This window comes from Bubalus bubalis, chromosome X (assembly GCF_019923935.1).
Source record: "Bubalus bubalis isolate 160015118507 breed Murrah chromosome X, NDDB_SH_1, whole genome shotgun sequence".
NCBI classification, from domain to species: domain Eukaryota; kingdom Metazoa; phylum Chordata; class Mammalia; order Artiodactyla; family Bovidae; genus Bubalus; species Bubalus bubalis.
This window is the reverse complement of record NC_059181.1, coordinates 126,000,622-126,023,369: the sequence shown is the minus strand read 5'-3', so window position 1 is coordinate 126,023,369 and position 22,748 is coordinate 126,000,622. Positions and strand designations below refer to the sequence as shown.

Sequence of the window (22,748 nt, the reverse complement as noted above, 5' to 3'; positions counted from 1 at the left end):
AATAAAATATTTCATGTGTGGTGTTTTTTTAATAGACTAGTTTTTCAAGCAATTTTAGGTTCACAGCAAAACTGAAAGTACAGAGAGTTCAGTTCCCATGTACCCCCTGCCCACACGTATAGCACAACCCTCCCATCGTCAACATCCCCTACCAGAATGGTACATTCGTTACAATCCATGAACCATCACTGATGCATGTTAATCACCCGCAGCCTATAGCTTACGTTAAGGTTCACTCTTGGTGGTGTACCTTCTACGGGTTTGGACAAATACATAACACCATTTATCTCCCACTAGTCAGAGAAGGCAATGGCACCCCACTCCAGTACTCTTGCCTGGAGAATCCCATGGACGGAGGAGCCTGGTAGGCTGCAGTCCATGGGGTCGCGAAGAGTTGGACATGACTGAGCGACTTCACTTTCACTTTTTACTTTCATGCATTGGAGAAGGAAATGGCAACCCAGTCCAGTGTTCTTGCCTGGAGAATCCCAGGGACGGGGGAGCCTGGTGGGCTGCCATCTATGGGGTCACACAGAGTCGGACATGACTGAAGCGACTTAGCAGCAGCAGCAGCAGCAGCAGAGTATCATACCGGAGAAGGCAATGGCACCCCACTCCAGTACTCCTGCCTGGAAAATCCCTTGGACGGAGAAGCCTGGTAGGCTGCAGTCCATGGGGTCGCTAAGGGTCGGACATGACTGAGCGACTTCACTTTACTTTTCACTTTCATGCATTGGAGAAGGAAATGGCAACCCACTCCAGTGTTCTGGCCTGGAGAATCCCAGGGACGGGGGAGCCTGGTGGGCTGCAGTCCATGGGGTCGCACAGAGTCAGACACGACTGAAGTGACTTAGTAGTAGTAATAGTAGTAGTAGAGTATCATACAGAATTGTTTCACTGCTTTAAAATTCCTCTGCACTCACCCTATTCAGGCCTCCCTCTCCCCGACTCTTAAGTTACGAAAATATTCAAAGCTCAGTTTAAATATAACAAATCAATTTTTATAAACCACTTTTATATTATGATCAGAATGGGTGCTAGAAATAAAATGGAGCATGAAATGTGGTGGGGAAAAGACAGAGGACAAAAGCAACCAAAAAGAAATTAATTCAAGCATGTGCATACTGATAAGGGGGAGCACACAGGGAAAAGGGAAAAAGAGGTCCTGCCTACCAAGATCTGCAGCATCATCTAATTATTTGAAATGTCAGAGGCAAGACCTTCCATTTCCAAGCTCCTAATTCATCCCCAATTCTCCCATCCATTTGTTTTAAATCCACAAGAAATCTAAGATTGTTTTTAAATAACAGAACAAAGATACAGCCTATTGTAATCTGTAATCCTGTTCAAAATCAGGAAAATGGCAACCATAAATCCTTGCAGTATCAATGCATATCACCCGTTAATAGATTTATTTGAAATTTAAGTCTCTCTAGTGATTGATTATATTAATGGCAGCAAAGGATGACTACAGTATCGACAAACCTAAGACATAGGTAACATGCAAGAAAGGTGAGAGCAATTTTAATTTACATTTCAGAAAATTCAGGGTAGGCATTTCTGCCTCTCAAAACTTGTGAAGATAATATGAAACATTAAATAGATATATGCAGGTCTATGGGGTCGCACAGAGTCGGACATGACTGAAGCGACTTAGCAGCAGCAGCAGCAGATCTACAGGCATATATGTGTGAGTATGTATACATAAACCCTTTGAAACTTCACTTTATAGAGAACCCACTATGATCAAAATTAGGGGAATACTTAAGCAGATTGAAATGAAATGCAAATAGGAATTGAAGTCTCAATTTCTAGACCATCCTAATTTTATTGATTCAAAAGAGAGAATGTGAGATGTGGAAAGCAATGAACAAGAAGCTGTAAGACTATAGGAAAAATATTTTAATAATAAGAGCACCATGCTAATTACTATATAGATACCATGTCATACACATATGCATTTATGTATGTCACCAAACTATAGCAAGCCTGAAAAGTAAGTACTGAGCTTTTCTTGAATTCTATCAATACTTTTTCTGATTACAGAAATAATACATTTTAAGAACAGAAAATGTAAAACAAGAAAAAAATTTACTCATAATCTCAGCACTCAGATGCATACTGTTGATATTCTATATACCTACATGTATTATAAACACAGGCATTCCCTTTGAGAATGTTTCTTTGAATATAACAATAATACTAACAGCAAATATTTATTCAGTGCTTCCTATGTTCCAGGCATTATTTGTTCCCTTGTATTCTTTTTTTTTTTTAATTTTATTTTATTTTTAAACTTTACATAACTGTATTAGTTTTGCCAAATATCAAAATGAATCCGCCACAGGTATACATGTGTTCCCCATCCTGAACCCTCCTCCCTCCTCCCTCCCCATTCCATCCCTCTGGGTCCTCCCAGTGCACCAGCCCCAAGCATCCAGTATCGTGCATCTTGTATTCTTTTACTCAATCCTTACAACAACCCTGTGAAGTCAGAACTATCTACCACTGTCTCCATTTTACAGATGAGAAAACTGAGGCACAGCGTGGTTAAGCAACTAAAACCATATATTATCACATATGCGTTATTTTAAAAAAATACAATCATACTTTTCATGCTGTTTCATACTCTAAACTTTTTCCCATGTCAATAATAAACAGAGATGTCATTTTATTGACTGCATGGTTTTCTGGTGTGTGGATATAAATTTTGCCAACTCTTTTCTTTTGAACAGTCAGGCTGTTGAAGCTTGGGGCGGGGTGTTGTTTTTTGTTGTTTTGCTACTGTAAACAACTCTCTAAGGCACCCTGAGGTTGATACTATTTCCTCTTTACAAATGAGCATAAGTGTTTCCACACAGTTTAATAGCCTGTCCAAGGTAACACAGAGGGTCAGAGGAATCACTGGGCCTTTCTGGCACTCAGACAACTGTGCATTAGCTCCTTCTACTCTCCTGCCTGCTCCTTAGGCATTTACATGTTAATGAAGGCAATGGCACCCCACTCCAGTACTCTTGCCTGGAAAATCCCATGGACTGAGGAGCCTGGTAGGCTGCAGTCCATGGGGTCGCTAAAGAGTTGGACAGGACTGAGCGACTTCACTTTCACTTTTCACTTTCATGCATTGGAGGAGGAAATGGCAACCCACTCCAGTGTTCTGGCCTGGAGAATCCCAGGGACGGCGGGGCCTGGTGGGCTGCCATCTATGGGGTCGCACAGAGTCGGACACGACTGAAGCGACTTAGCAGGACGAGATAAGTTGTCAACCATAGATAGTTATGAGGCTGAATGAAATCAAGTCCTCTCTAAAACTGGAGAACTGGAGTGGTAGGCTGAAAAATTCTCCCCCCACCCAGATATGTCCCCATCATAATCCCTGGAACTCCCAAATTATACCTTATGGCAAAGGGTCTCTAACATGTGTTTGAGTTCATAAGGGTCTCAAGATAAAGAAATCAAGATCACTCTGGATTATCAAGGTGGGGCCTAAATGCCATCACAAACATCCTTATAACAAAAAGGCAGAGGGAATGAGAAAGAATGAAATAATGCCATTTGCAGCCTCAAGGATGGACTTAGAGATTATCATACTGAGTGAAGTCAGTCAGAGAAAGAAATATGGTATTATATCCCTTATATGCAGAATCTAAAAAGAAATGATACAAATGAACATTTTTAACAGAAGAGATACAGACTTAGAGAATGAATTTATGATTGCCAGGGGGAAGGGTGGAGGGAAAGGATAGTTAGTTTGAGATGGGCATGTATACACTACTATATTTAAAATGGATAACCAAAAAGGTACTAAGGTATAGCACAGGGAACTCTGCTCGGAGTTAATGTGGCAGCTTGGATGGGAGGGGAGTTTGGGGGAGAATGGATACATGTATATGTATGGCTGAGTCCCTTCACCGTTCACCTGAAACTATAACATTGTAAATCAACGATCTGTTCAGTTCAGTTCAGCCGCTCAGTCCTGTCCGACTCTTTGCGACCCCATGAATTGCAGCATGCCAGGCCTCCCTGTCCATCACCAACTCCCGGAGTTCACTGAGACTCACGTCCATCATGTCAGTGATGCCATCCAGCCATCTCATCCTCTGTCGTCCCCTTTTCCTCCTGCCCCCAATCCCTCCCAGCATCAGAGTCTTTTCCAATGAGTCAATTCTTTGCATGAGGTGGCCAAAGTACTGGAGTTTCAGCTTTAGCATCAGTCCTTCCAAAGAACACCCAGGACTGATCTCCTATAGAATGGACTGGTTGGATCTCCTTGCAGTCCAAGGGACTCTCAAGAGTCTTCTCCAACACCACAGTTCGAAAGCATCAATTCTTCAGCGCTCAGCTTTCTTCACAGTCCAACTCTCACATCCATACATGACTACTGGAAAAACCATAGCCTTGACTTTGTTGGCAAAGTAATGTCTCTGCTTTTGAATATGCTATCTAGGTTGGTCATAACTTTCCTTCAAAGGAGGAAGTGTCTTTTAATTTCATGGCTGCAATCACCATCTGCAGTGATTTTGGAGCCCAAAAATAAAGTCTGTCTCTGTTTCCACTGTTTCCCCATCTATTTCCCATGAAGTGATGGGACCAGATGCCACGATCTTCGTTTTCTGAATGTTGAGCTTTAAGCCAACTTTTTCACTCTCCTCTTTCATTTTCATCAAGAGGCTTTTTAGTTCCTCTTCACTTTCTGCCATAAGGGTGGTATCATCTGCATATCTGAGGTTATTGATATTTCTCCTGGCAATCTTGATTTCAGCTTGTGCTTCTTCCAGCCCAGCGTTTCTCATGATGTATTCTGCATTTAAGTTAAATAAGTAGGATGACAATATACAGCCTTGACATACTCCTTTTCCTATTTGGAACCAGTCCGTTGTTCCATGTCCAGTTCTAACTGTTGCTTCCTGACCTGCATATAGGTTTCTCAAGAGGCAGGTCAGGTAGTCTGGTATTCACATCTCTCAGAATTTTCCACAGTTTATTGTGATCCACACAGTCAAAGGCTTTGGCATAGTCAATAAAGCAGAAATAGATGCTTTTCTGGAACTCTCTTGCTTTTTCCATGATCTAGCAGATGTTGGCAATTTGATCTCTGGTTTCTCTGCCTTTTCTAAAACCAGCTTGAACATCTGGAAGTTCACGGTTCACGTATTGCTGAAGCCTGGCTTGGAGAATTTTGAGCAGTACTTTACTAGCCTGTGAGATGAGTGCAATTGTGTGGTAGTTTGAGCATTCTTTGGCATTGCCTTTCTTTGGGATTGGAATGAAAACTGACCTTTTCCAGTCCTGTGGCCACTGCTGAGTTCTCCAAATTTGCTGGCATATTGAGTGCAGCACTTTCACAGCATCATCTTTTAGGATTTGAAATAGCTCAACTGGAATTCCATCACCTCCACTAGCTTTGTTTGTAGTGATGCTTTCTAAGGCCCACTTGACTTCACATTCCAGGATGTCTGGCTCTAGGTCAGTGATCACACCATCGTGTTTATCTTGGTCATGAAGACCAAATCAGCTATACTCCAATATAAAATAAAAAGTTAAAAAGAAAAAAGAAACAGGCAGAGGGAGATTTGCCACTACCAAAGAGCAGGCAACATGACCCACAGAGGCAGAGACTAAAGTGATCCAGCCACAAGACAGGGAATGCTGGCAGCTACCAGACCTGGGAGAGACAAGGAACGGAAGTGGCCCTGAATTCTCCAAAGGAAGTGTGGCCCAGTGATACTGATTTTGGACTCTGGCCTCCAGAACTATAAGAGAATTCATTCATTGTTTTTAAGCCACTGAGTTGGTGGTAATTTTTTATGGCAGTCTCAGGAAACCAATACAAGAAGCAAGAGGCTATGGGCAACTTGTTCCAAATGTGTACAGTTGGTGGGTGGTGGGGGGCGGCGGGCAGGGAGCAGTGAAGGATGGCCATTTGACCAAAACCCTGCAAGACAGATAAGATTCCCTTTAGCAGGGAAGGAACTGGAAGGGCCTTCTAGGAAGAGGAATCAGCACGTGCGAAAGCATGGAGATGAGAAGGTTTAGAGTTTTGGGGGAGCAGTAGTTACTGGACCACTAATGGTCCGGTGCAGCTGGAGTACAGGCAATAGGAAGGGATGTGATGGGAGAAGAGAATCCAAAAGTGGGATGGGCCTTTCTAGTGGACAGGAAGGAACAGGAAGTCCTGCTAAGAAATCTGGGTGCTCTTTTCCAGTAATGTGGAGCCAATGCAGGTAGAATTGAGTTTGGGGATTTTGTCATTTTCCCTCATCTTTCCTGAGAGGTAGCAGAATGGGAGGTCAGTTTCTAGCTATTTCAAGACAGTAACTGCTTTGCTTGTTGCCAAGATGATGATCCACTCTGGTATGTCATACTCTAGGGACATGGAGACAAGATCCTGCCTAAGGGATTTCTCCAGGGGAGGGACAAGAACCGTGACAGTGGGGCAGCCCTGCTCCATTCCACCTGGTGTCAACTGGGAGGACTCTGGTGCCCCCCGGGAGACTCTGCAATAACCCCTGTTGCTATGAAGTGTGTATGGCCTCTGCCAACTCATCACCCCAAGAAAGCAAAATCCTCCATTAAATTGAACTTCATTTGTGTCTCATGTGGAAGGTTTCACTTTTGAAACGCCTACTAAGCCAAAAAAGGCCACTCTTTCCCAATGAAACACAGCAAAAAAAAAAAAAAAAAAAAAACAACTCAAAACACACAAAGTGACGTAAACTGGGCTCTGGACTTGTAATTATATCATTTCTTAAACTCTTCATTCTTATTCCATAATTCCACAGACAGAACCTCTGCTTCTTTTAGTTGGAACTAAATCCAAAGCCAGGACATTTTAGGGGACAACCTTGCCAGATGTGTAGCTCCACGACATTCCCTTAGCATCCATGCCATTGAATTTCCAGAAAAGAAACCCAGCCATCACTAGCTCAGGCCTTTGGAATTTTCCATCCTTGGCTAAAGAAAAGGTTAAAAAAAATAAACACAGTGATGGCCTTGTCCCATGGAGAACACTTTATGGCCAAACATGGAGGAGAGGGAAGGAAGAGGTGAGAAAAAGATGAAAAGGGCGAGTAAGAAAGTGCCCAGAGTGGAAGGAAGTTTCCAGAGCACGGGGCTGGAGATGGGAAAGTTGCGGTGCAACTGGAGCCAGAGATCCAGATCTACAGAAGCTTTTTCTGGAAGGTTGCAGTACAGAGAGGTGAGCGCTGATGGGAACAGCAACTGAGGAAAATCAAAATGAGGGGGGAACAGTCAGGGTACAGTTGAAGGTAGAAAGAGAAAGAAAGGAAATCTGATAAGGAGAGCATGAAGTCAGCCAAAGGAATCCAGCTCCAGTGGGCGCTGAGCTCAGAGCAAGTCTCAAGGCTTCAGCGGCAGCCTCCATGACATTCCTGTCTAGCCGAGTTTGCTACCTTGAGAAATACAGGTCTAGATTGTTGTGAACTGTGGCCCTTCTTCTACAGGAAGATGGAGGACGTGAGAGCCAGCCAACCCTTGACTCCCAAAAGAAATCTGGCCTTTGCAGGTTTCAAATCTTGAACCCTCGAGTTGGAGAACTGGGTCCCAACGATCATATACAGCAGAGAACTGTACACAAGTGTCCTGCACACTTCTTCACTAATTAAATCAAGGTCTTGAATTATCCGAGTTGACAGGGTGTGCTGCTATCATCTCCTGAATGTCTACTCACCCCCACTCTGGTCCCACCCACAACTTTCCCATTTGCCTAGTATGGTTTCTACAGGGGTGGATTTATTCCTGTCTGAATCTAAAGATATACTGGCTACTCTCATTAAATAGTTAATATTTTAATCTCTGGACTCCTGGTCTACTATAATGAGGGGGGAAAAAATCCCTTCCTTCCGTCTTAACTTATTTTTATCCTTTAGTTTCTTCAGATTAAATCCTTGTCTCCCTTCCCCAACCCCACCCCCAACTTTGCTCTAAGTAGATTTAATCCATTAAAAAGAAATCAGTGGAAATAGATTCTCTGCTTCTCTTCAATTCAAGCAACAGTTCTAGAAGCATTTCCTTTGGGATTTTAGCATGACCCAAAGCAAAGTATCTATCTTTTCCTTCAGCTCAGGCAGCTTGCTATCTCTCACAGCTCAGCTTGCCTCTCTCTCTCTCTCTCTCTTCTTTCACTCACTCACAAACAACATATTTGCTCTGTAGTTGCTTCTGGTATATACCACACTCCCAGATATTCCAGAGTCCTGAGGCATCAACTCTGTCACGAAGCTCATTGATCTAATGCCTACTGCCCATAAGCCATAATTCAGATGAGGGCTAGTAAAAAAGAAAAAAAAAAACCCAAACTAGAAAGGAGTAAGTCAGTAAAATAATGTGAAATTAACTGCAATAAAACAAGCCAGGTTGAAGGGCAAGAGCCTGTAACATGAAAATGAACATCCATTTCTAAAGATTTAAATAGGATTACAGTTAATACCCTTTCACATTCTAGAGATAAGCAGTATATAAATACATTAGGAAAAAATTTTTATGATAATTCCACTGAAAACATCTGAATTTTTTTATGGAGATGGCTTATAAGGAGAATTGGAACAGTTTTCCTATTAAGCAGAAAGGAAAGGAAAAATGAAACAAGAGAAAGGGAAGATGGTTAATATATATTTTGTCTATAAGATTTTTAATCAAAATCTTGCCAACCCCCAGATTTACATAATGTTTTTTTAGTACATTTCAACCAGTTATTCAAGGGCCTGGAAAAAGATAGGCCAGCCCTCAGAGAAATATAGCCATGACCAATTAGAACTGATGTAAAAATAGAAAATGCAATCCACATCGATGATAGAGTGCTTCTTCAGGGCAGTTGGGCTCTCTGCCATCAGCTCATCATGGATATTGTTATAGCCAGTGTTCGGAGGGCTGGTGAAAATGTGATCAGCCAGGAAGCTTTTGTGGTGTCTAAGATGGCAGTGACTGGACTTGGTGAATGAGAGAGGAAGTTTCAATTTCTCTCTCAACTGAAACCATCATGAAGCCAGAAGGAATCAGAGAGATTTTCCAGTCCTTCTCTCTGCTTCTCTAATCATGTATTTTAGAAACCCATTTCTGGGAAAGAGTCCATCAGTTACCTTGAATATGCAGGAGGGCCATGGCCAGTCTAACTTGACCATCAGGATGGGTGAAGTGCATCTCCACAGGACAAATGACAGGTGTATTGGGCTTGTCAGTGAAACAGTTATTCTCTGTGATTTGAAACCATCCTTTTCTCTTTTAAACACACACACACACACACACACACACACACACACACACCCTTACCTCTTTACGCTTTAGCTGAGGGTGGAAAATTCCATAGGCCTGAACTGGCCAAGTGCCTGCTAAGTGTCTGGCCAGCTTGTATCTTGAAACACCTCAAGTCTGAAAGCAGTGCCCACTTACAAGAACTCCAGACTGAGAGACTTTTGTGTGGGAAAAAAAATTTTTTTTATTATGAAGAATTTAAGAAAACATCCAAACTGAAATTGCAGACTGCAAACCTATATTGCTTTCTTCCGGCCAAAATCCTCAAAAGGCATTGTGTTTTCTCATTCTAATTCTGTGAAGATTTCTGCACCTGGTTCACAGTGTGCCAGTCTATCAGACCCTCCTCCAGACACTATGGTGTTCCTCATCCACCATAAGATCACCATTCCTCAACTTCCAGCAATGCCTGAGCACTAGGCAGATGCCCCCTTCTTATTTACTGGAACTTGTGACTATGTTATATTACATGGCAAAGGGATTCTGCAGATGTGATTAAATTAAGGACTCTGAGGTGAGGAGATTACCCTCACTAGTTATCCTGGTGGGACCAATGTAATCATGAGTCTTTCTAAGTGAGGGAGGGAGGAAGGCAGGAGAGTGAGAATCAGTGAAGGAGACGTGATGATAGAAGCAGTGTCACTATGACACGATGTGAGAAAGACCTGACCAGACATTGCTGGCATGAAGACAGAGGAAGGGGCCATGAGTCAAGGAATGTAGGCAGCCTCCAGAAACTGGAAAAGGCACCGTAGGAGGTCCCCGCCTAGAGCCTCTAGGAGGGAGTGAGGACTCACAGACACCTTGGCATTAGCCCAGTGAAACCTGTTTCAGACTTCCAACCAACAGAACCATGAGTTTAATAAACCTGTGCTGCTTTAGCGGAGAAGGAAATGGCAACCCACTCCAGTACTCTTGCCTGGAAAATCCCATGGGCAGAGGAGCCTGGTAGGCTGCAGGCCATGGGGTCTCTAGGAGTCGGACACAACTGAGCGACTTCCCTTTCACTTTTCACTTTCATGCATTGGAGAAGGAAATGGCAACCCACTCCAGTGTTCTTGCCTGGAGAATCCCAGGGACGGGGGGGCGCCTAGTGGGCTGCCGTCTACGGGGTCGCACAGAGTCGGACACGACTGAAGTGACTTAGCAGCAGCAGCAGCAGCAGTGCTGCTTTAGACACTAAGTTTGTGGCAATGTGTTCTAGTGGCCAGAGGAAATTAACAGACCATGCGTCTGGTGCACATCTCAGCAGGGCCACCACTAGAACTCCTCATGGAAGTACTCTGCCTCTTCTGAGTTCTCTAAGCAGACCTCCTGCTAAGCTCAAGCTATTGTGCAGTCACTGTGAGGGTAGGTCAGTCCTCCTCAGGATCAGCAACAAGATGAGAACCCTCCTAGAGGAACTGGGCACTTGACTGGCAAACCAAGACAGAGGGTTAGATACGGGGTCAAGCCCAGGACACAGGGACAGCAACCCCTGGGGACAAGAAAGAAGATCAAACCCAGGGACCAGCAGTGGATTTGACAGGGCAGAAGCAACAGCCTAGATGACTTAAGGCCCAGCCCCCAAGCTTTGAATACAACGAATTTTCCAATGTCCCCTGCTTAGGGCTCTGCACCTGGGGTGATGCCAGGCTGGCAGTGGACATCCAAGTAGCTCCCATTCCACACAGAGGTAGCAGGGCGAGGGAGCTGGGCATCAATCACAGAACGGAAGTGAGAAAGCCCTGCAGAATTCTCCTCTGACTTCCCCAGTGAGAATTCAGCCAGACCGTTTCATTTTGTTTGGAAGGAGAAGACAGAGGCAGAGCGCCTCTGTAAGCAGTCACGTGGCTCACCAGCAGTGGGGGAGTGATTCTCCCACAGGGTCAGGTTAGCAGGGAGTACCTTCTTTGCGGCACAAGCACTAGAGCATGAGCTAAACACTCTGCTGGCAGAAGAGAGCTGTGGCGCCTATGGGCTTTCCAATAACTATTTGGTTCAGTGTTTGCAACAGTTGATGGAGAGCCCTCCTGGATTTCAGTTCTTTCTGGGTGGGAAGTTAGGCAACTTAGAAGGTGGTATGCCCTCCTTCAGGTCTCTAGGAAATCATTTAATGGACCGAAGCCTTCAGAACTTGTTAACCTATGAAAATAAACTGGTTTTGCCAACAACATTCTTCTACTCATGCCATGAACATTGACAACAGGTCCTGTAAGGCGTAAAGCTGGCAGTTTGACAAGTGGGAAAATTAAACTGCTCGTATAAAAGGCATGGAGAGAAATATATATGTTGTTATTTTTGGACAGCACTAACCTGCTTGAAAAAAAACCCATAAAAAACAGTTCCCTGAAAATGATCCCATGTACCTCAGCTGAACCAGTGTCCTGGAGATATTTTTTCCCCCATATCATTATTCAAACAGCAAAGAAAGGAAGAACGGCCAATGGCAAACAGTTCTCAAAATCCTTTGGCTGACTTTGGCAAGGAAAAATCTATACTGATCTTGCCTGCATTGCTCAATAACAACATCACCCCTCTTTTTTTCCTTCTGTCCTCACCTTCTACTTTCCCATAAAAGAGACCTAAGCTTGTTCAGAAATAAACACTGTTTCCCAATAGGAGGAGATCATCACCCAAACCACACTGAGAGAGATTCCTCCATCCAATCTATTGTGGAATCTGGCCCGGGAGCTAGTGCTTCTTTACCTGATTATGCCAAAGAAATTGAGACACCTGGAGTTCATTACCTGTTCTGTCATTTAGCAAACATGAGTGGCCTACAGCCTGCCTCACTTGAAACCACGCCTCTGTTCCCTTCTGATGGGAGAGAGGCGACGACAATGCAGTATGCATTTCATAGTGACCTGGAAGAACATGTGAGACATAGCTGCAGTTTTTTAAAACTCTTCCTAAGATCAGGGCTATAAAAATACAAGGTCTTTTCATTGTCCAACCATCATTTCGTACAAAGGCATTTCCCAGCCTCCTGACCCACTTCACCGAAGCACTTCAAATAAAGATGTTCTGGTCTCAGAGGCTTAGAAGAACACTTGACTTCTTAGTTAAATCTCACCCAGTCCAATCTTTAAGTCACTAGGGAAAGCAACAGGAGGGAAAAACTGAAGTATCAGAATACCTTCAAACATTTCTCTGCAGCTTGAAACATAACACAATCTGACATAAGCTGTTGAGAAAGGCCAAAATATAACTTCCTGTCAACAATAAACTCAATGGGCAATAAAAATAAGGTGGCAAAGAATGGCAGGAAATCATTAATAGCAAATTTTGGCGTGATTGTGCGAGGCTCTGCATAGACAATAGGTAAACCTCACATCCCTGGAACAATTGGCATATTTTCTACCGTATCAACCACACTGGAAACCTCTCCACACCATTCCTAATAGAACTGACCCTGCTACTGCAAAACCAAGACAACTGGGTAGAAAAGGACATTAATTTCTTGCTGCTACTGCTAAGTCGCTTCAGTGGTGTCCGACTCTGCAACCCCATAGACGGCAGCCCACCAGGCTCCCCCATCCCTGGGATTCTCCAGGCAAGAATTAATTTCTTAGGAGACCTTTAAGCTTGAAACGTGCCCACTAAAATTACATGTTTCCACAATACATCTTTAAAAAGGCATTTGAATGTCAATATTCACTTGATTATTTTTGAAGTAAGGATGAATGCATGAAATGAAGGTTAATAAAGTTTTGAGAGGGAAAGGAAGGTTTGTTGAAGTTCTAGTCTTCCATACAGAGCCCAATGCTCTTCTAGCCATGCTTTTGCAGGAACCATGATAAAGAGCCAGTCATAAGTTCCCCAGACCAGAGAACCTTCCCCGGACATGGGATGGGATGTTCTTCCCCACTAGACAACTAGCCTTCCCACTCATTCATCTGGCTAGTCTGAAAGAAGGAACTGCCAAAAACCCAGAGTCCTACCTCACATCCACTGGGCTCTCTGATATGACCCAGTCCACCTGAGAGTGGCAGTTCCCCAGGACCTCATGGGCAGCCAGCTTATTCTGCCAAGAGGGAATGATTCTTAGCTCAGCCATGTATGTAGCTCACCCTCTGGGGCATTACCTGGAGTAAGGAAATAAAAAAGCAAGAGTAGGGATTCCTAACCTTCAAGCTATGACAAACCTAGACAACATATTAAAAAGCAGAGACATCACCTTGCTGAGAAAAGTCTGTATAGTCAAAGCAATGGTTTTTCCAGTAGTCATGTATGGATGTGAGAGTTGGATGATAAAGAAGGCTGAGCACCAAAGAATTGATGCTTTCAAACTATGGTGCTGGAGAAGATTCTTGAGAGTCCCTTGGACTGCAAAGAGATCAAACCAGTCAATCCTAAAGGAAATCAACCCTGTATATTCATTGGGAGGACTGATGCCAAAGTTAAAGCTCCAATACTTTGACCACCTAATGCGAAGGAAAAAGACCCTGATGGAAAAAGACTCATGGAAAAGACTCTGATGCTGGGAAAGAATGAAGGCTGGAGGAGAAGCGGGCAACAGAGAATGAGATGTTAATGGCATCACCAACTCAATGGACATGCGTTTGAGTAAGCTCCAGGAGTTGGTGATGGACAGGGAAGCCTGGTGTACTGCAGTTCATAGGATCACAAAGAGTCAGATACGACTGAGTAACTGAACAACAACAGGGCTTCCCTGGTGGCTCAGTGGGAATCCACCTGCAAATCCACCTGCCAGTGCAGGAGGTGGGGGTTTGATCCCTGGTCTGGGAAGATCCCACATGCCATGGAGCAACTAAGCCCAAGTGCCACAACTACTGAAGCCTGTGTGTCTGGAGCTCATGCTCCACAAGAGAAGCCACCACAAAGAGAAGCCTGAGCACTACAACCAGACAGTAGCCCCCATTCGTTGCAACTAGAGAAAAGCGCACGAAGTGATGAAGACCCAGCATAGCCAAAAAGAAATGAATGCATTTTTTTTTAAAGGCAAGGGTACCTGCTTCCCTTCTACCCATTTACTGTTGTCTGTTGACTTGTCACACATACACAAAAGACCTCCTGCACACCATCAAGCCCAGGAAAAATAATGCAGGCCAACAGTCATTCAGTGCCCTCCATGTGTCAAGCCCTGGCCCCCAGTGCTTCACATGCAACTCGTTGAAGCCTTTCAACAAACCCACAAGAGGGTTCTCGAGGCCCAGAAGGTTAAAAAACTGGCCCAAGATCACCCAGCTAATAAGCCACTAAGCTGGACTTTGAACCCAGGCCATGAGCTTTCAGAGCCTACTCTGCCCTACTAAACACGCATCACAGGCAACGGAGCTGAATGAAACTGTCCCTTTGCCCCAGTTACTGCTCTGGGAGCCTGCAGGGTGCGGCCCTGCAAGAGTTGGAAAGGCATCTGGCTCTGAGCTGATATAAATGACATGCCAACGTTACCATGAACCCTGCTGCAATCTGACAAAAGCTGAAGGAAACCAAGAGATATAAATCCCAGAGATGTATCATCAAATGACCGTTAGGATTTACAGAAAAGGGGAAACCGCTCTCGCGCTTTCTCCCGTCTGTGGTTTCTGGCCTTCCCTTCTGTGTTTCAGAAAGAAAGAAAAAAGAAAATGACACACACACAAAAAAACTAACAACTTTTCAACATACTTATGATTTTATGTGTCAGAAGAAAGCAAAAGCAGAGAGGTGAAGACACCTCTGAATGGAATTCCAACAAACAAGCAACAGGGGCTCCCAGGGTGGAGCGCTGGGGGTCTAGGAAGATAGCAAGGACTTCCGCAGCTCACAGAGGTCAAGTCAAGGAATGGCAAGATGAGTGATGCAGGTAAACTGTATACGGATTTCTCAGTGTCAGACAACTGCCGTTTACTTTCTCCATTCTTATGTTTTTTAAAAAAAGGCCTCTGTAGTTTAGTAAATGTGGGCAATGCCAAGAAGAACATTTAATTAGCAGAGGCTCATTTAACACTAACACTGTTGAGCCCAGAAGGATCAAACTCTTGAAAAACCCTCAAGGATCACATAAAAGATCGTCACGGGGCCCTGGGTAGAAATGATATAACTAGCTGAAGAGAGAAGCCACACCACCATCTTCTCTATTTCAGTCATTTGCATACATCTCATCTCCCTTCCGGGCCTGACAGTCCCTCCAGGGCAGGAAACGTGCTCTCCAGCCTCTTTGGGGGAAAGAGGCTAGTCAGGCTGAGCCCTTGGAGAGGAGGCTGCTCAAGAGTGACCTAACTTCCCATGAAGTCTGGAGAGGCCGCTATTGCTGCCCAGCCTCCCACTTCCCTAATCACCCCCAAAGGTGCAAACTTCTTCAATCAGCTAATCTCTCCTACAATCTCACCTCACCAGCTGCTCAACCCTGGCTCTTCCTCCCCTTCCTAATCCCATCTGGGACACTCTTTTGGGCCCTCAACAACCCCAGTCTTTTGCCAAAACACAACACTACACACTCTCTCCCTTCCCCTCTCATGGAACACGCTGATCCTCCAGATCACCCGGGTGGACAAACTTCAGCCATCTTGACTCCACCTCCCCCCACCCCACTTTCTCTCCCTCCCACTTCTTCCTTTCCCCCCTCCGATGCCCCCTTCAAGACATCACTAAATCCTGTTGATTTTATCACTCCTCTTCTGCCTTATCTACATTGTCACTGCCTCAGTTATGCCTTTGTTGTCCCTCTTCAGAGCCATAGAGCTACATTTTAACTAGTTACCTGGCCTCCAGGCACCCAGCACCAGGTCCCATCCTCCATATTGTTTCCAGTGTATCTGCTGCCAAGTCCCTGACTTCTTGGCTCATATCCAAAATGGGTATAAAATACTGCTCCCTTCTTTATTGTAATCTGTATTAGACCCTTCCAGAATACAGTTTTTGTTATAGAGAAATCTAGTAACAGTATTTCATACCCATTTTGGATATGAGTCAAGAAGTCAGGGACTTACCTTTATGAATCACTTATACATCAGACACTTTCCAAATATTACCTTCTTTGACCCCACGAGAACTCCACAAGGTTGGGACAACTATCTACCCCCATTTCACAGATGAGGACAACAAGATCTGGTTACTTGCCTCAGTTCACAATGCAAGCTGGTGACAGAGGGCAGATTCAAGCCCAGGTCTGACTCTTGAACCTGGGCTCTGCCTTCCATATTTTAAGGAGGACACTGAAACCTTGGAAAGGAGCCCAAACAAGACAAATGTGATGGTAAAGCATCTTGAAACCAAATCATGTGAGGAAGGAACAAAATGAAGGCTGTTTGGCTTTGGGAAGAGAGAATTTTAAAATGCCATGGTGGCAGTCTCCAAATATTTGAAGGGTTGTCATGTGAAAGAGGAAGCAAACATTCTGTGTGGCTCCAAACAACAGAGCTGGGCCTAGCCTAGCAGTGGAAGTTACAGAGAACACATTTCAGCACAACATTTTTACCCAGCCCTCTCATAGGCGGAGAGTGGCTAAGAAGCTAGTCACCGTTTGTCAGGGGTGGTACAGGGGACATTCCTGCCTTGAGTAGGCAAGTGGCCTAGATCTGTGTTTCTGTGCACTGTGCACATCAAAATCACCTTGGGTTGTTTTTAAAAACAGATGCCTGGCCCCACCCCAGACTTATCGAAACAGAATCTTAGGGCTAGAGACCGTTAGTGCGAGGATTACAAACCAGGAAATAAGTCTGTAAGAAGGTTCACTTGAATCCTCAAAAGAAGAAATACAAATGGCTAATCACACATGCAAACCTGTTCCACTTCAAGACTAATGAAAGGAATGCAAATTAGAAGAGTGTTATGCCCTTGATCACCTATCAGATTGCAAAGGTTAAAAAATATTAATTGCCAGTGCTGGATGCGGGTGGGGAGAGGAACACGCACACATTCTGGTGATGAAACAGTAAATGGTAATAACATTCTGCAGCGCAATTTAACATCAGGTTTAAGGGGAACTTTTAATGCTAAATACGTATCTAATGTTGGAGCAAGCAATTCTGATGCTACAAATTTATCCTAGAGGGTCAATCTAGCAAGTTTGAAAGTACCTGCTCAAAGATGTTCATTCCAATCCATGTTTATACCTGCATTGTCCAAAATAACTTTCTGCAGTGATGGAAATTTGCTCTCTGTGCTGTCCTACTTGCCAATTACTAGACACATGTGGCTATTGAGCACCTGAACTGTGGCAAGTGCAGTTTAGGAGCTGATTTTTAATTAATTTTAATTTTTTAATTAATTTAAATGCAAATGTAAATAGCCACAGATGGCCAGTAGCTACTGTCCAGGAGAGCTTGTGTTCAGAATGCCATAAAATTATAGCTTCTCAAGGTATCAAACAATAAAGGATGATTAGCTATAATCCACCCACAGTGCAATTTTTGGCAGTTGTTAAACATGATTATGTAGACTTATATTACTGATGTCAAGAAATGTTCTTAAAATATGGATAAGTGAAATAATTATTTAAAAGTGTGTATGATAAATTTGTTTAACACATTCAGCTTAAGAAACAAATTCTACTATTTGGTGCTTCTAAGTAACCTCTGCACTGGGCTTGCTGACAGATCCTTCCTTTTCCAAACCTGGAAAAGCCAACAGGAGCAGCGAGACTATTTCATCGAGATCCCAGCTAAGTCTTTGAACTGGAGTGTGTGTGTGTGTGAGTGTGTGTGTGTGTGTGTGTGTGTGTTAGTCGCTCAGTCATGTCCGACTCTTTGTGACCCGCTATAGGGCTACGCTTCTCTGTCCATGGGATTTTCCAGGTAAGAATACTAGCGTGAACTGCCATTTCCTTCTCCAGGGGGTCTTCCCGACCCAGGATCGAACCCAGGTCTCCTGCATTGCAGGCAATCAAAACCCATTGCAACTGACTTTATTATTTTGTACTCAATTAAGTATATTCCACAAATTCCCCTGGGAAGAGGGAGCAGGGGAGCTGATTCATTTTCAGGCCTTCCCTAAATGCAAACCTAAGGAACACTTCTGGGTGTGTGTGTCTGTGTGTGTGTCCTAGGGGTGTGTGTGTGTGTGTGTGTTACAGGGGTGAGTGTGTGTGTGTGTGGAGAGCCTTTCTCTACTGGCCTTGTGTGCAATGGGGCCAGCCTGGGGACCATGCATGCATTGCCTTGCCTCAAGGGGCTACAACCCGTAATATCTAGCAACTCTTTCCTGATCCTTTGGCGCACAAGGAATTGAGGGTATATTCAGCAGCAACAAGCAAACAGTTTTGAAACACCTACTAGGCGACTTTCCCAGGGTGACACAGGGACTCCTCCCAAGGGCAGCCAGAATACAAAAGATTTATCAAATGGCTTTGTCCCCCCATAGGCACAAACAGCTCCATCCTGAATTCTAACAAAAACAGCATTAAAACTCTGCATTCTAAAATGTGTGTATATATGTAAACACTTCTCAGTTAATCACATACACTCTCAGGTTATAATATTACTCCCCAAGTCTTTCTTGAGAAACCCCGGCCAGTGGTTAATTCTGTAATTATCCCTTTGCTTGAGTTAAAAGTATCCTTCATAAAAATGCCAAACTTACAGGAAAATGCAGCCACAAAATGGTCTTTCTCTGCTTCACTATTTAGTTAATAGATTCGAGGAAGTACTGATAACTGGATGAAGGTCTGAATACACAACTACATGCTATATATAGCCCAGGCCTTCTGAATTTTTCAAACAGTGAACAAAACTGAATGATGTTAGCAATATGCCAAAAAGGGTATAACTGTTTTTTGTTTTTTAAACAAACCACCTAAACAGGAAATTCTGTATATTTGTTCAGCTTGGTGGGTTTTCCAACTTCTAGTAAAAGATACACCACAAGAAAGCTTGATCTACAGCAGGAATGACTCCATATTGGAATCTAATGAATGTGACTCCATGTTGAAGCCCTAACTTGAGTGTCGTGGGTTTACAGCAGCAAGTACAAATCCCACCTCAGCTGTCACAAATAAACATTTTGGGTCTTAAATCAGAAAAGAATCAGACGTTATGTCGGCAGCTGCAGCGTGCATGGTCTACTCACTCTCCAGTCACGCGTGGCTTTACTTAATGAGCTCTTGGTGTCAGGAAAGCAGGGGCCAAGAAAAAGAGCCATTTAGGAGAGTATACTCCTTTATGATTGTTTCCTCATTTCTTAATTGACTGAACCACTTTAAAACAGCATTCACTAATGTGCTATGAATAATCTATAATTGACTTATGTATATAATCTGGGCATCCTCCTGACAAACACATATGTACACCCAATCCAGGCTGGAACTAATGAAACAAATGAAAATAAAGTAATCCACATTCACTCATCATTTTAAGGCATCTAGGATTGTGTCTTCCCACAGTAAGGACTCAACAGATATAGATTTAGATTCCTAGAATCAGTTCTCCCCACCTCCCAAAACTTCAGTGTGGACTACATACCAAAGTAGTAAATAAATATTTCTGTGCCTTGCCTGTTAAAGTCTGTAGCCTTGGTTCCCAAGTAAGCTAGATTGGAGTCTCCTCCCACTAACAGCTTTTTGAGCTTTGCCAAAGAGTCAGTGGTTAGGAAGGTACCTGTGTTACCCCAAATTATTTTTCAAACCCGAAAACCTGGGCAAGAATGCTAATGTTAACTTTCCGCTGCTGAGGGTGGCAGGTCAAATGCTGGTCAAGTCCCAGTGGAGGTTTGCTGAGGCCCATTTATTCTCTTGAGACCATCTGTCCACTTCACAGGGTGTGGTAGAGGGCCAGCTACCCCTGCTTAAGTAAGATTTTTCTTTCTTCCTGAATTTAGAAAAGGGTTTCCTGTGCTAGGGAGATTGAATCACTTGTTAACAATCACCCGAGATAAGAGCCCTGGTATAAATTCCCTACACACAGCTTGCTTTCCAATCTTAAGGGGCTGTGCTGACAATCGAGGTTCCAATCTGACCCCAACAGGACCTCATTCTACAATCAGTGAGACACACAATAAGCCAAGTCCATTAAAACAACATTAAAGGTCTGGGTTTTTAGCTCTGCTAAACAGCAGGATTAAACTTTCAAGGTTCCAGCCAGGATAGAGAGATTTCTTTAAAGTCACTTGGCTTTGCACAGTTGTAGCTATTAGGGATCAGATCTTTATCTCAAAGGTACATATTTTGCCTTTGATCCTCCTCCAGAAACTCCCACTAATGTCAACTTTCTCCATAGTTGGGATCAGGTCCCTGGCCTCCTTTTTTTTTTTTTTTTTTTTTTGGCCTCCCTTTTATGTTGGTTTTATCAGATACTACAAGATCAACAGAAAAATTACATGGAAAGGCTGTGAAGTTCCCTTGCGATGATAAGTTGTTTTAACAAAAACAGCTCACTCTTAAATGGTGAAATTTAAACACAGCAGATAACTTGCTGTAAGGTAGAGGGACCAGAGAGAGATGAAAACGACCAACCAACCAACGCAACAAAACAAACAGTAATTAACCAGTCTGATTGCTTATTTAGGTTTTGATCGCTGATCCAGGAAATTGGCAACAAGCGTCTTGAAAACAGAAGAGGCCCGTTAGTACCCGTCCGCTGAGCTCCCGAGTCTGACAACCCGAGGGTACAACGGAAGGGTTCCCAAGGGGTCAGCTCGCTTTCCAATCCCCATCCCCCAGCCCTGAGCGGTGGGGCTCTGAGCCCAGGTCCTCCATCCCCAAACTAGCGCACACCATCTTCTCCTAAAACCCCATGGGCCCATCTCCTCGCCTCTGGAGCGCTCCCGGGTCCCAGGGGACACCCTGGCCCTGCGGCTGCCGAGCCCGCGCCCACTCGCCCCGGGACCCCGTTGTCTCCAATCCGCTCCCTTCTGGGCGCCAGCGCCAGCAGCACCCCTTCTACACCCATCACCACCCTCTCCCCAGTAGCAGGAGGAAGTCGCTGCGCTTCCTCTGTTCTCACCGCCGGCCCGAGCTTGGGCGCCCGGGGCTTTTTGGGTGGGGTTCTTTTTTTGTGTACACGGTGTGTGAGTGTCTGTGTGTGTGTGTGTGTGTGTGTGTGTGTGCGCGCGCGCGCGCGCGCGCGCGAGTGTGTGTGCAAAACGCTCATCGCATCCTTCCGCCTAGGCTGCCTCAGGTGCGGCCAGGAGGGAATCAGGATCTCGCCGCGCCGGGGTCTCAGGCTCTTTGTGCGGGTCTCGGGGAGCAGGGTCGGCTCTCCAGCTCACGCTCCCCTCCCGGGGCCCGGTTCCGAGCCCCCGATGGCCCGTCGGCGTCCAGCCAGGCGCACGCTTCCTCCGCCGTGCGGGGCAGCCGGGCAGCCGCGGCGCTGTCAGCGGGCACCTGGGACTCGGACCCCCAGCGAGGGGTGGCCACGGCAAAAACTTACTGAAGCGGAGCAAAAAGCGCGGAGCGCACCGGGCGGCCACAGGCTGAGCCGTCCCCGGCCCGGCCCGGCGCGCGCGCGGGAAGCCGCCCGATCGTCCTCGCCTGGAGCGTGTCCCTCGGGACCCCTCGGTCACTCACCAGCACCACCGAGCTCCGCACGGCCTCCGACACGCTCTGCCGGAGCTCGGCCGCCGTGCCAGGCTTGCTGAGCCGCTTGGTGAATTTGCGCACTTCGGCCATGGCAGCGGCGGGCAGGTCTCGGCGGGCGTGCTCAGTGCCCGGGGCCGGGGCGGCCGCGGCTGCTCCCCGTGTTTACACGCCGGCTGGCCGGCCACATCGCAGCTCGGCGGCGGCGCGGCTCCCGCGGCTCCTCCTCCCGCCCCCAGCGGCCCCGCCCTCCTTCGCTCGCTCGCAGTCCTGCCCCACAGCAGCGGCCGCTCCCTCCCCTAGAGAGCCCGAGCTCCGCGCGCGAGCTGCGGGAGGAGGAGGGTGTGTCTGGCGGGGAAGGGTGTGCGGAGGGGGAGGGAGCGCGGGAGGGGGGCCCAGGGTCACGAGGGAAGAGGGGGGAAGTGGCAACCGCTTGGGCTCCGCCCGCAGCTGATGTTGCCGGTGCAGCCGCATCCGGGAAAGGAGATCTGGCTGCTTCATTTTTCTTGTGTATTTGGGGGGTGGCAGGGGCGGGGGGACACGGAAAGTCGCCAAGAGTGCAGCACGCTCTTCTCCAGCGCTCCTTTCCCACCCGTTAGCCTGCAGTGCCCGCTGGAGGGCTGGGGAACTCTAGCCTCCCCTCACCCCTCAAGCCCCCAGGGCAGGGGCGCCAGAGGGGCTGGGGAACGACGTGGAGCGGCCGCCTATTGTGTGCTTCGCCCGGGAGGAGTCGCGCCGATGTCAGAGGTCGAGGGAGGGAGAATGGTTTTCCGGCCGGAGCGATATGCCTGGGTCACCTCCCCACACCGTTTCCTTACCCATGGGTCATCCTCACGTTTGGGGCGGTGGGGGGCAACCTCGGAGTGAAGAGTTGCTGTAGCGAACCCACCCCGCAATCCCCCCTCCCAGGGCAGGGAACAGCTGGGTGGTGGGGGCCTGCACCTGTGGCAGGTTGTCTAGTTGGGCAGAGACTGCTGTAGGCCGGGGCGCGGGAGCCAGGGGGCGGGTAGGAGGGTGGTATTGGGAAGGCAATTACCTGGAG

The 22,748-nt window shown here is 45.9% G+C and overlaps 1 protein-coding gene across 1 annotated transcript in view; it reads right to left on the bottom strand.

Annotated features, from left to right (window-relative positions):
* The window catches only part of DOCK11 (dedicator of cytokinesis 11), a 509,230-nt gene extending 487,272 nt beyond the window's left edge, over positions 1-21,958 (bottom strand). The window contains 1 exon segment of the mRNA XM_045164356.1: positions 21,698-21,958. Coding sequence (XP_045020291.1) covers positions 21,698-21,799 — 102 coding nt within the window. The 5' untranslated portion in view covers positions 21,800-21,958.
* Between the last annotated feature and the right edge of the window lie 790 nt (positions 21,959-22,748).